The 14047-nt window shown below is 43.7% G+C and overlaps 1 protein-coding gene across 1 annotated transcript in view; it reads right to left on the reverse strand.

The window, feature by feature from the left end:
• Positions 1–10038: 10038 nt before the first annotated feature.
• Positions 10039–14047, reverse strand: part of LOC133464567 (SH3 and multiple ankyrin repeat domains protein 2-like) — a 273606-nt gene continuing 269597 nt past the window's right edge. Inside the window, 1 exon segment of the mRNA XM_061746624.1 lies at positions 10039–13508. Within this exon segment, the coding sequence (XP_061602608.1) occupies positions 12971–13508 (538 nt within the window). The 3' untranslated portion in view covers positions 10039–12970.

The following is a 14047-nucleotide window of genomic DNA, read 5'->3' on the forward strand; positions in this document are numbered from 1 at the left end:
ACAGAATATGCATGGCAAAGCAATCACCAGACAGCAAGTTGTCCATTTCTGTGCGAAACTCTGTGTATGAGTTGTAAGTGCATGGTAACTCAAGAACTGCTCCACATGTGTGAGCCACAGGCCTGCGACTTAAACCGCACAACTTATTGAAAGTTACTTCGATTCTCTCTTTGCACAGTACAGTGGACCCTGTGCAGAAGCGTAGGAACGTCTCCAGTTTTGTTTGGTCAGTGCTTCTTACGTACCGTCGCAGGTGGTTAAGGGCTGCCTGTTCCTGTGCATTCAGACTTTCACTTGATGGCTTAATCATCTGGGCCACTTTCTTGTTAGTTGCCCTCTTAGATTCATAAAGTTCCACTATGGTATGTTTTGTTAGGGGTGTTGGCAGAGCATTTCGAATAGTGGAGTGGAAACAGTCAATTATGAACTTTGGCTCTTGAAGAAGAGCTTTATGTGCCATTGTTAAAATGGCAGCCTGCATGTTGTCTTTAGGGGGCAGGCAGTGTGAGCCCATTCTTGAGAAGAGGTCAAGTAAGTCCTCCTCAACAGTTTCATCCATGTTGCCTTGTATCGCTTTTTGAACTGATGTACGCTCACTTGCTGAAAGAAATTTTGCAAATGACATCATCAAGAATTCCTCATCCACTGAAGTGACTCCTTGACAACAAGCAAGAATGAAAGCTGGTGACAGTCGGTTTGGTATGATATTGTGGTCTAAGTATCCTTTCAACCAAACTCTTCCAACAGCTTGCCATTCCTTCTCAGAAAAGTCTGGTCGCAGTCTGGGAACTCGTTCATCTTCCCCGTCACACTGTTCTAAGAAACGTTCCCAGAAAGCAGAATACACTTCTCTCGATACACCATCACCATCTAAAGCTTTCTCATTTTGTAGCTCCATGTTTAGATGGACATTCATTATTTCTGGATCCATGAAGACATTGAGGATATCATTAACAATGTTTATACGTCTTAATTTTACATAGCGGACTTCTTTTTCAGCTCGGTCTGACGACGCAGGAAGACTGGTTGGCCATACATCTTCCTCATTCAGTGTTGAATGCTGCAAGAATTAAAAAAAAAGAAGAAAATTAGGAAATTGATGTGATTATTGATCAATATGGATGGGAATTGATAAGATTTTACTTATACCAATTCCATTATCCATTCTATTTATCGGTCTAATTCGGTTTGGATAAAAGGAGGCCTACACAAGTTTTGCATCAAGGCAACTGTTTTATTATCTGTGAGGCTGAACACAGTGTAGAAACAGTAAAGTGATGCATGTGACTTAATTGGGGTTCCATTGTTTATTTTGGAACTGGTTCTCAATCCACTAACCCTGCCTGTGTGGATCTAGTATTATTATAACATGATAATCATGATAGTCGACAGAAAATAAATCAACAATTGACAATTTTCTGTTTAATATCACAGTAAAATGAATATATTTTGGTTTTGGACTGTTGCCTGAATTAACCAAGGCATCTAAAGACATCAATTTAGGCTGTAGGAACTAATAAATCATGAAATAAATCAATAATGACATTTATATGTGTAGCGGCTAAGCCTAAAACTTAAAGCCACTGAGGGGCTGCATAAACAGGCTAAATTTCATCGACTCGCTTGCTGCTGTACTACTGAAACTTTGTGTCTAGTGAAACAAAGGACTTACAGCTTCACTTCTTAATTAATGCTCTTTTATTGATCACCGTTTCTGGATCTTCAATATCGTGCAAGGATCCATTACCAGTGCATGTAAAATTGAGGACACCTACTGGCCCAATTTGGTACCTTACACACACACACCCACATAGAAATGGCTCCTACAATATGTTTTGAAGCATAGTAAAATGTTTTAGTTCTACAATTTACCTGCATAATGTTGAGGTCTTGGGGATTCCAGGGAAGAGTGGAGTCTTGATCTTCACCCTCAAGGCCAGTAACAGGTCCAAATTGTATCTCGAAGTCTTCAAGAGACGCATTTATGGCGAGGGCAAGAGGAGCATCGTGGTCAGGATCTGACAACTGGTCCCCAACATCCTCAGACACTGGTGAATCCAGCATTATCACCTCTGTGTTACTCATCCCAAGATGAGCTGTTCTTGAATGGCAGCCTGGTTCTCCTGTCTGTCAATAATTAAATGAGACAAAAACAAACAAAAAATAGGTGAGAACAATAAAATAGGACAATCAAACAATAAAAGCCATAGAATGGTCGTGTGTGAGCGTGTGAGTGAGTGTGAATGACCAAGTGATTGAAAAGCAGAAAAGCAACATATTCTTATATGTCGTTATACTATTTGTGTTTTATTTATAATGTAATCATGTTTTTATGCCTATGGCATTTATGCATAAATTAATTCTCATATTCTCAGTATACTACGTGGGGGATAGGGAAGCATTAACGAGTGCTAAATCTGCTCCTGTATTGTAAGCATACACTTGATCTACACATTGCAGCCATGAATGCAAAATGCAGGCTTATAAAATGAATCAGGTGTGTTTAGCAATCCAATATTGCTCCTACATTTACAAATTAATCACATTCCAAAATGATGTGTCAAAAATTACAGAATGTGAGAAATGAATTCCATAACAATATGATTTGATAACACTAATGTTTGAGAAATTACCTTCTCTGGCCTGTCCTCCGTGGCTTCGAAGTCCGAAGATCTTTCAGAAAGAGTTATGACATCTCCATTGGAAACATCCTTTTCCTGGGAGGAAACATATATGCGCAGCATTCGTAGTTTAGTGTCCTCGTACAGCTGACTAACTGTGATTTGAGTGGGTAATTTGTTGTGACTAAAATCACGAATATCAAACTCTAGGTCATCCACTGCTCCTTTAGCAGACTGTCCATTCGGAAAAAACAGGCCTTTCCCAATCTCCAGCAGCTCTCCCATAGTAAGTGTTTTCTGGACAACCAGAGACCGCGTTCCACCTCCATGTCTTGTTCGGACTTGACGATAATCGCCTTTATCAAAGTGCAGCCATCCCATTTCAACCCGCCGGTTCATCTTTTCTCCGTGTGTATTGCCAGGCTTGAAACCCCTGCTGGCACCTCTGTTACTGGCCGCAGTTTTTCCCTGTAGTCTGTCCCTAATACTCTGCATGAGAGTTGACCTGTCAGTCTTTGGGTCCCCCGAGTTTTCATTTGCCACATCTCTTTGCCGGCAAAATGCTCTCACTGCAAGCCGGTCCCCATATCTCTCGATATACTGTCCTAACTGCTCATCAGTCATAACATCTATGACGCTGATGTCGATCTGAAAAAAGAAAGGAAAATATAAACAATTTGTAAAAAATAGAATTTGAACATTTGAGAAAGCTAGTAAAATGAGGGGAAGATTTGGAAACGCTAGCTCAGTCTTTCTCAACCTTTTTTCAGTCATGACCGCTGGACGTCGGTGTGAACCAGCCGTTCAAAGTGAAGCCTGATTTATGGTTCCGCGTTAAAACGACGCCGTATCCTCCGGCGTAGCCTACGCCGGATGTACGCGGCGACGCACAACTTACGTGCGCGTCGCCGCGTACCCTCCGGCGTAGGTTCTGCGTTGGTGTAACGCGGAACCATGAATCCGAGGCGCCGCACGGCACGGAAAGTGACTGACAGCGAGGAAATTCAGACTGGCAGAGAATGGTCGCGAAAATACAGTATTTATATATGAAATGTCAGAATAGGTAATTTTTTGACGACACCCCTGAAGCAGTCAGACGACACCCCGGTTGAGAAAGGCTGCGCTAGCTTATGTGCCTACAATCAATATGCGTTTTACTTCATCATGCAATGTATGTGATGCCGCCAGGGTCATTTACCTTATCATCTTTTAGTCGGTTGATGATCCCGTCGGGTATATTTCGTGACTTAAGGAAAGTGAATAAATCCATCACTGCTGCCATGTCTGCCACCTTGACGCAACAGGTGTGGAAGCTGAAGTGGAAGTTTCAGGCGCGTAAAACTTTACGCGCTCACGTAAAACTTCTAAGTGAGCGCGTAATAGTTTCACGCGCGCACGTTTTACCTTTACGCGCTCACATAGAACATTTTTTAGGCGCTCGCTTATAAGTTTTACGAGAGCACGTGAAACTTTTAAGTGAGCGCATAAACGTTTTGCGTGCTCACTTAAACAACTTTGCGTGCGCACGTAAAAGTCATTAAAAAAAAAAAAAAAATCCATGTCCCTTTAGGGGCTCCGTAAGAATCATATTGATAAGTTCAGAAAACAGTTTTTTATTGTTGTGTTTTGATGTATTTGATGTAAGCCCAGTAGATATTTAAAGCTTACAGAAGGCTGCATTTAACTGCTGCTATGTATAAAACAATATATTAGAGCCATTAGTCTCTCCACCAATGCAAAGGCCATCAAGACCTTAAGTTTATGTGCTCTTTTCAATGTATTTTTGTAGTTCATTGTTTTATTGTGTCCTGATTTTCCACCGATGAGTGTATGTCTCCCCCTGGCGGTTGTATTGTGCTGTTTGCATCTTGTCTTTCAATAAAAAAAATAAATAAAAAAATTAAAAAAAACATCTCCCACGTTCATATAAATAAACCACAGATTCTTAGTTTCATTTGCATTTACTCACTGTTTTCATGTAACGTTGTGTATTCTGTGTATTTACCTTTATTTGGCACCAACAATTGTGTTTTTTTTTTAAAGAAACTGTGACAATAAACACATGTTATTACCTTTAAAAAAAACTGCTGCTATGTCATTCCTGCAGTATTTCTGCAGGTGTTTTGGTCAGTGCTATTATTTGTAATATTTTATATTATTTGTAATCAGCACAAATTATCTGTCCCCATATGATAAAATCCACCAACCCCCCTGATTTTCTTTTACAACTCGAGTACTGTATACAGGGATAACGCTGTTTTTCTCACACATGGAGACACATTATTCCCAATGTTTCAGTAACCGGAATATTAGCAACAACCTGAATTTTGACTGCATGTAAACGTAGTCGTGTCCACTACAATCCCCCTGGACTGGAGGAAAGCAGCCCCCTGTTCCTGCTAACCCCCCCCCCCCACCCGTATGACCAGGGTTTGATGCCGAGCCCGGTGACAATCACGTCATTAATCCTGGTATTCTGCTCCAACTCCCAAACTCTGCTCGCCACGTTGACCAGACGCCGGTCCTTCCCGGGGTTCTGGATCCTTAGAGCCTTCATCTCCTCCACCAGGTCCAGGACGGCTTTCTGCTGCATGAATGATGAATGTTGAATTGTTATTTATTAATGTGTCATACACCTCTAAGGTGTCCAGCCTATAAGGGCTTACAAGACACAGATACACTACGCCAGAAAACAAACATCAGCTGCGTACAAACAAAAACACAAACACAAAATCATAAATTCCACTTATACATTACAGATCAAATTACAGATCCTTTCTCAGTTTCCATATAATTTGTCCTTTCTCTGTTTCCAGGCTCTCTTTATAAAGGTAGCTATAGAGAAAACCTCCTCTCTGAAAAACCATTCCAATTTAGCATCATCCTCAGTCCAAAACAACTCAGGTTTACAATCTTGCATTTTCTGAATTAAAAGCTGCCTGGCTTCATCATATAATGGACAATAAAACAAAAAAGTTCATCCTCAACAACATTTAAATCACAAACACTACATAATCTTTCCTCTTCAGGAACAGAGTTATACCTACCTGTTTCTATGGCCAGAGGGAGAATCCCAGTTCGCAATTGATACATAATGATGTTTCTGATCTATCCAGGGGTAAAGTCGCATAAGGTTCAGGACGATAAACATTCTTCATCAACCGTTAAGTTCTAAGTTTCGGTTTATGCCAGATGTCATTGGCCCATTTTTCTTTATACTCAAAGACTAACATACGCTCCACATACTGAATATTACACCGCTGACCATTTATAAAAATATGTTGTAGATCAATTTAATTAAAAATAGCATTTATTCCCTGACACCAAGGATAGTTATGTGTTTTATCCCAATTAAAAATATTTTTTGCATTTTGACAGCAGAAACTTCCTCTGTCAAAGAACTCCAGAGACTTTTTGATCTCCTCACCTTCCTCCTCAGTGCTTTCTTGGGAAACCGTGATGGTTTTGAAAATCTTTGTTTGTTGGGAACGTGGAGCATCAGACGCTTCAATGCGGAAATGTCTCGCACAGGTGCTGAACGTGTCTCACCTAAAAATATTGAAATGAACTGAATTTGAACTGGTTCAAAGTGAAAATGGTGAACTATGAACGTGAACTATTCATTTTTAAACTATGTGAACTGAACTTTGAACTAGTTCAAGAGAAGTAGGAACTTGCACCACACTGGCAAGTTGAGACGAGGCGAGTGGAGTTAGCGTCTCCGTGAACTCTGACCTGCAGATATTAGGACTAGTTTAAGGCCCCGTTTCCACGTAGCAAAAACGTTGGTGTTTTCATGCGTTTTGGCTGTTCGTTTACACGAAAACAAAGCTCAAAGTCACCAAAAACCATCATTTCTGAAAACTCCGGCCAAAGTGGAGATTTGCAAAAACTCCGTCTTCACGTTTGCTTGTAAACGGAGGGAAACGGACATTTAGGCTTCAGAGAGTCACCAACGTCTAGGGTTGCCACCTTTCAGAAATAGAAATAAGGGACGCCCCGATTTCAGCAGCGCAGGAGCCAAAAAAAAAAGCCCCAAAACTTCTAAACTGAATAAAAATGTGTTTATTTTATATGAAAAAACAAAATGCTTTGATTTAAAGTTTAAAGTGCTTTAATAGCATTGAACTTGCATGACTGTACAGACAGCCAACCATACTAGCAACTGAAATAGCCTCCTATGCTCTGTATGTCCACATCAGCCCAGATGTATAATATAGTTACAGGTGAAGAATATGGTGTAAAAGTTAACTTATTTCAATAATTCAACTAGAATATGGTGTAAAAGTTAATTTATTTCAATAATTCAACTAGAATATGGTGTAAAGGTTAATTTATTTCAATAATTCAACTAGAATATGGTGTAAAAGTTCATTTATTTCAATAATTCAACTAGAATATGGTGTAAAAGTTAATTTATTTCAATAATTCAACTAGAATATGGTGTAAAAGTTAATTTATTTCAATAATTCAACTAGAATATGGTGTAAAAGTGAATGAAAATACGGTACAAATCGTGTCCCGTATTAGTTCAATACGGGACGCAACATTTTTTTCTCAAATAAAGGACAATTCCGTATTTTACGGGACGGGTGGCAACCCTGCCAACGTCATAAGTGCAACCTGTGTTTACAATTTGTTTGGCCACCGTCAATATTTTCTTGTATTTTACCTGTTATATATTCTAAAGTCACACTTAAAAGTAACTCCACTTCTCTGTAACTCCAAACGAAAGACTCTCGTTCATCTTGGAAGTAACTGGAAGTTACACGTGTCATTTGTTGATGTTTTTTTCCAGGATTCTGATTGGCTAGCATGACTTTATCTTCTCGTTACACTGCCCCCTGTAGGTTTGGCTGCTCATAGCACCTTAACAGCTATTTATGCAGGTTCCTGGAAATGATGGTATTTTTCAAAACGTAGAGGGAGAAATATCCGTCTTTGTAAATACCCGGCGATGTGGAAACGTGGCCTCAGTAGGTGCTGGTGGGAAATCGCTGTTAGTGTCTCCATGAACTCTGACCTCCAGGTATTAGTACTAGTTTAATTAAACACAGACGTACAACAGCAGTGCAATAGTATATTTATTTCTTACAGTGAGTTTTGGTTGCCGTACAAGAGTCTTCAGGAACTGGTGGGGGGGATGGGGGGGTGCTGTTACAGGAAAGTTCTCTCTTTTCTTTTCAGTAATTAGTCGACTCTATGATGATTTATTAGCACAAAATTACAGCAACATAGAAAACATGAACACAGATTACTGAAAACATCTTATTAGTCTCTATGAAGACTTAAAGAATAAAATCTATTGGTGAAAAAGAGAAAAATCAACCCGGAAAGAAAGGGATTAAAAACAGAAACAGGAAGCCTGATGTTGGACGATGATGAAGGTGGAGCGGGGGGGGGTGGTGGTCGTGAACAACGCCACGCCGTTGCCATGGTGACGCTCCTTAAAGGTTCCTACTACAACTAGAGAACTGGCCGGTGGCGCCGCTGATCCACCGCTAATCACTTGATAAAGATAAAGATTTAAGAATGTACATATTTTGATACACACTACAGACTCGGGGGTGACGGGGGGAGCTAGTCAGGCAGGAAAACCCCGGCTTTTATGTGACTTTATCGGCCAAAATATCTTACTTCTACTTTAGGCAACGCTTTAGTAAAACAACGATGATATGTTACTTTAAAATGGCTAAAAATAAAACACAACCAAGGATTCATTCTGAATAAATATTGCTTCTTACATAACCCATAATTCTAACAATAATAATAATCATAATAATAATAGTCCACATTTCTTTAACTCTACGTATATATTATTATTCCTGTTTTTGGCAATTCCAAGCATCAGTGTTAACCTCTATAAAACTTCATAGAACTCTATACAAATCTTTAAAAATACTGTGCTTGTCGAGCAGTCGACGCGCCGCCGCCAGTTCGAAGACAGAGACGTAGCAGCGTTTGTCCCGCGCCGCCTCCCTACGGCGAATGTTCACAGAACACAGAGCTCGTCTCACTGGTCTGGAGGCGTGAAACCGAACCGTAGCGTCGGGACGGCGGCGGTCCAGTTAGCATCGCAGGGCGGGGGGGGGTGTGCTCGTGAAGAATCACTACGACGGAGATGTGAGCTGTTTAAGGCAGGGGTGGAGGTGGGGGGTACGGTGGCCGAGACCCGCCATTGCTGAAAATAAAAGTAACGCTGCAAACAGAAACAAACGCTGCTGCAAATAAAATAAACGCTGCAAACAAAAAGAAACGCAGCTGCAAATAAAAGAAACGCTGCAAACAAAAAGAAACGCAGCTGCAAATAAAAGAAACGCTGCAAATATAAAGAAACCCCGCTGCAAATAAAATAAAAAAATTACGCAAATAAAAAAGCCACAACGGAAGTGAATTACCGGGGGACTATTTTTGCCGATGCACCGGTGTTGCACATTAAAAATTACACGTAGCGACGTTGAACACTAACCTTTTCACTTATTTTCTCGTTCGCTGTTCTTCTTATTCCTCGCTCTTCTTATTTCTTCCTTTTCACTTATGTCCTCTTCGTCATCTTCTTCTCCTCTCACGTAAAAAACACCGGTGCATCAGCAAAAATAGTCCCCGGTAATTCACTTCCGTTGTGGCTTTTTTATTTGTCTCGTTTTTTTTTTTAATTTGCAGTGGCGTTTCTTTATATTTGCAGCGTTTCTTTTATTTGCAGCAGCGTTTGTTTTTATTTGCAGCGTTTATTTTATTTGCAAAGCATTTATTTTATTTGCAGCAGCGTTTATTTTTATTTGCAGCAGCGTTTATTTTTATTTGCACGATTATTTAATTTTCAGCAATGGCGGTTCTCGGCCACCGTAGGGGGGTCGTCAGGTCAGCGTCAAAAACTCCACCCTCGGAGAACGTCGTCTTTCCCGCCTTTAAACATCTTCGTACACAGAACCAAACGCTTCTAAACCATTAAACTCTTATTTACACCTTTAAACTGTAATCTGTCCTCCCGCTAGGCTCTCGCCTTCGTCGGCTCGTCCTGGCGGGAAGATACGACTCGGGTCCTCCGTTCGTCGCCACGGCGACCACCGAGCAGGTCCCGAGTCCTCCGGCCGTCTCCGAGGTTTGTGTTCCGGTGCGGGTCGGAGTGCCGGCGAGCTTTCTGCTAAAACACCAGCTGAACAATAAATACTCTGATAAAATATTACGGTAGGCGTCGGAAACATCTGAAACGTCTGAAACGTCTGAAACGTCTGAAACGTCTGAAACGTCTGAAACGTTGGAAACGTTAAAAACATCTGAAACGTCTGAAACATCTAAAACATCTGAAACGTCGGAAACGTTTAAAACGTCTGAAACGTTGGAAACATTTGAAACATCGGAAACGTCTGAAACATTTGAAACGTCTGAAACATTTGAAACGTCTGAAACATTTGAAATGTCGGAAACATTTGAAACGTCTGAAACGTTAGAAACATCTCCACCTGAGTTCTCTTGTCGCTCAAACTCGTTTAAAATCCTACACGGCTCAAATAACCACGCGGACACTTTGGGAAATACACTTTTCTCTCCTCGTACGATGACGGAGACGTTTCAGCCCCGGTGAGAACCTCCCGTCAGGAAAGAACCACCATCAACGTATCGGACCTTGAAAAGAACCGGACCGAACCGCCGATCGGGGATCGGACTCGGCAGTGAGGGAACACGGTCTGGCGGTCTGGTGATCTGGTGATGCGCTCTGGTCCGGAGCAAAGAGGCCCCCGCAACGGCTAGCCGAGGGTCCAGCCGCCGTCCTGATGTTCTCCAGCGGTTCTGATCCTCAGAGATACTCCCTGATCCAGATGTCGGTCGTTCCCGCTCCGCCCCGAACCGTTTTCATCAACAGAATTCTTCTTCGTTGCTCTGAAAGCCAGAACAGGAAGTTACGCAATAGTGCGGGTAGAAAGGGGCGGGGCTAAGCTATTTACCATCAGAAACGTCGTAAACGTCCAAAACGTCGGAAACGTTTAAAACATCTGAAACGTTTAAAACATCTGAAACATTGGAAACGTCTGAAACGTCGGAAACGTCTGAAACATCCGAAATGTCCGTAACGTTGGAAACGTCTGAAACGTTGGAAACGTCTGAAACGTTGGAAACGTTTCAAATACCACCTCACCAAATGGTATCGGATCAGTTCTGTGTCAGCTGACCGGAGGTCACGACCTTGTGAGGTCAGACGCCGCTAGGCTACGTTGTCACGGCAACCAGCAGAGTGTATTTCCCAAAGCGTGTTGGTTCCAGATCCGGCTGACGAGGGTTTGACTGACAGCTCTAATACTTCCTCTGCAGTCTGGCCGACAGGGAGGGTTAGACACACACACGCGCGCACGCGCACACGCACACGCACGCACGCGCACACACACACACACACACACACACACTCTCACAGGTTGGTCCGGGTCCGATGATCCAGGACTTGGTGTTGGGATGGTTGCAGACATGTGTGTGTGTGTGAGTGTGTGTGTGTGAGTGTGGGTTCAGGTGTGTGTGTGTGTTAATGTGTGTGTTTATTTTTGTGAGTGTGTGTGGCACTGAGCATCAGTGTGTGTGTGTGTGTGCTAATGTGTGTGAGTGTGTGCGTGTGTGTTAATGTGTGTGTCAACGTGTGTGTGTGTGTGTGTGTGTTTGTGTGTGTGTGTGTGTGCGAGTGTGTGTTAATGTGTGTTTATCTGTGTTCAGGTGGGTTCAGGTGTGTCTGTGTGTGTGTGTTAATTTTCTTGAGTGTGTGTGGCACTGAGCATCAGTGTGTGAGTGAGTGTGTGTGTGTGTTAATGTGTGTGTGTGTGTGTGTGTGCGCATGCGAGTGTGTGTTAATGTGTGTTAATGGGCCGCTGTGGTTCAGCTGATGCTCTTGTTTTGACACAAACAGGTGAAAAGCAGAAAAACAGCCGAGTTCGTCTCAAAGTTCGTCTCAAAGTCTCAAAGTGTCTCTCAGACGTCAGAAATAAAACTCTGTCCGACTCTGGTGAAGAAATATTCTCTAGCAAAGATAGAAAAGGAGCCCGGACCAGCTCAGCTGGTCTGCATGCCTCCCCCCTGAGGGGGACGGAGGGGTCCTGGGTGCCTCTGGTGGGGGGGGGGGTCCTGGGTGCCCCACCCCAGGGTGGGGGGGCACCAGAGTACAGCGTCTTGGACGGGCGGCCAACCAAGTCCCATGTGACGTAGCAGCTTCTCCAGACCCTCCCTCAGGGTGGGGGGGCAGCAGTGTAGCACCCTATAATGTAATAATTTCCTGAAAATGTAATAAAATTTGCACTTAACTCAATTGAAAATATAATCAAACCCAATTAAAGTTGCAAGCAGCGATGAACGGGCCTTCGCGCGTGCAATTTTCACCAATAAAGGTCAAGGACCCAAAACTAAGTCCGATGACACCACCCACGACTCTGTAAGTCAAACCATTCAAAAAATATGGCAGAAAATAGAAACTATCAGATATCGACCAATCTGAAGAAGGGGCGGGGCTAATTCAGGCCAATGAAGGTCAAGTACTCAATACAGAGTCCGATGAAACCACCCACATGTCTTTATCACAACCCGTTACAAGGTTATGGTAGAGAATAGGAACTATCACATATCGACCAATCAGCTACTAGTATCACTTCCTGTTTAACGTTGAAGTTTGACGCGGCACCACTGCCACGTCATTTCATAAAAACTCACAATTTTGATAACTTTTCATGGTTAACGTGTTTTGTGTCTCCTGAGCGAGTTTTATGTCGAACAGACGATCCTGGTAGGAGGAGTTCGTTAAAGTACGACACGTGAAAATGGCATAAATTGCACCAAAATTACACGTTTAATTCAACGTTTAAAACATCTGAAACATCAGAAACGTCTGAAATGTTTAAAACGTCTGAAATGTTGGAAACGTTTGAAACATCTGAAACGTCTGAAACGTCCAAAACGTCTGAAACGTCGTAAACGTCCGTAACGTCGTAAATGTCTGAAACGTCTGAAACATTTGAAATTGAATTGAAATTGAAATTCCCAATAATGTAATAAGGTATTACATTATCGGTAAAAATGTTATTACAATATCAGTCAGGATATTTTATTACATTATTGGTGAAGTTATTACATTATTGGATTTTATTACATTTTCGATTGAGTTAAGTGCAAATTTTATTACATTTTCAGGAAATTATTACATTATAGGAAATTATTACATTATAGGGTCCTACAAGGAGGACCTCCAGACCCCCCTGGGGGTGGGGGGGGCAGGAGGACCGGAGCACAGGAACGAGGACGAGAGGCAGCTTCCCTGGCCATGGCCCCGCCCCCTGACCGTGGCCCCGCCCCCTGACCGTGGCCCCGCCTCCAGCCCCTTATCTGTCCTGCAGCAGCTTGAGCGCCCTCTCGATGTTCATGCGGTGGCCCACGCGGGTGACGCCCAGGTCGATCAGGTCCTCCTTCTGCAGCGAGGGCAGGTGCGCCCCCTCGATCTCGTTGTCCAGGAAGGCGTCGCGGTGCTCGCCGAGGTGCAGGCTGTCCAGCCAGTCCGCCACGTCCTGCTTGCTCCACAGCTCCACCGGCTTGGAGGCGAAGGGCTTCCCCGACGCCGCCGCCGCCGCCTGCATCAGCGTGAGCGGCGACGGCGAGCGCGAGCTGCCGCTGCCGCCACAGGACGAGCTCAGGCTGTAGCCACCACCGCCGCTGCCCAAGGGCGGGGTAGGCAGGCCGAATACGTCCGTGAGGGTGGGCGACGCCGACGGCGGCAGCGAAGAGCAGGGTGTGAGCGAGGAGGCGGAGTCCGGCGGGCTGCAGAGGTGTGACGCCTGCGAGGGGAGGCTGCCGGGCGGCGTGGAGGCCAGCGAGGCCGGGCCGCCGGCGCTGGGACGCATTCCTGAGTCGTCGCTAGGAATTCTGGGGGAAGAGAGGAGGACAGGTTAGTGGCGGGGTCACCGGGGTCAAACCTCAGACCTAAACCTAAGACCTGGGCGGCGGTCTGGGGTCAACAGCCCCGAGCACAAAGACCTACAATGTTTTGGCTGAAAACCGCGAGCAGCAGCTAGTGTTAGTGTTTAGTAAACCTCTAGTTGGTGTTTAGTAAACCTCTAGTTAGTGTTTAGTAAACCTCTAGTTAGTGCTTAGTAAAGCATCTAGTTAGTGTTTGGTAAAACCTCTAGTCAGATGAAGAAATAGAAAAAAGGATAAAACATTGAGGAGTTCAGAGGCTGAGTGGGTTTTGTGTGTATTACCGCCGGAGGACAGCAGATGGCAGCACCTGATCATGTTCTCGGAGGCTCGTCTGGTTTCAGTCACCTCACGCACATGTGTGTGTGTGTGTGTGTGTGTGGGTGCCCATTAAAGCCCTCTACGGCCCTAGGAAGCGGGCAATTGCCCCTGTCCGCTCTGCTGACGGAGCTATCCTGACGGACCGTCATGAGATCCTTGGCCGCTGG

This window comes from Cololabis saira, chromosome 2 (genome assembly GCF_033807715.1).
Source record: "Cololabis saira isolate AMF1-May2022 chromosome 2, fColSai1.1, whole genome shotgun sequence".
NCBI classification, from domain to species: Eukaryota; Metazoa; Chordata; class Actinopteri; order Beloniformes; family Belonidae; genus Cololabis; species Cololabis saira.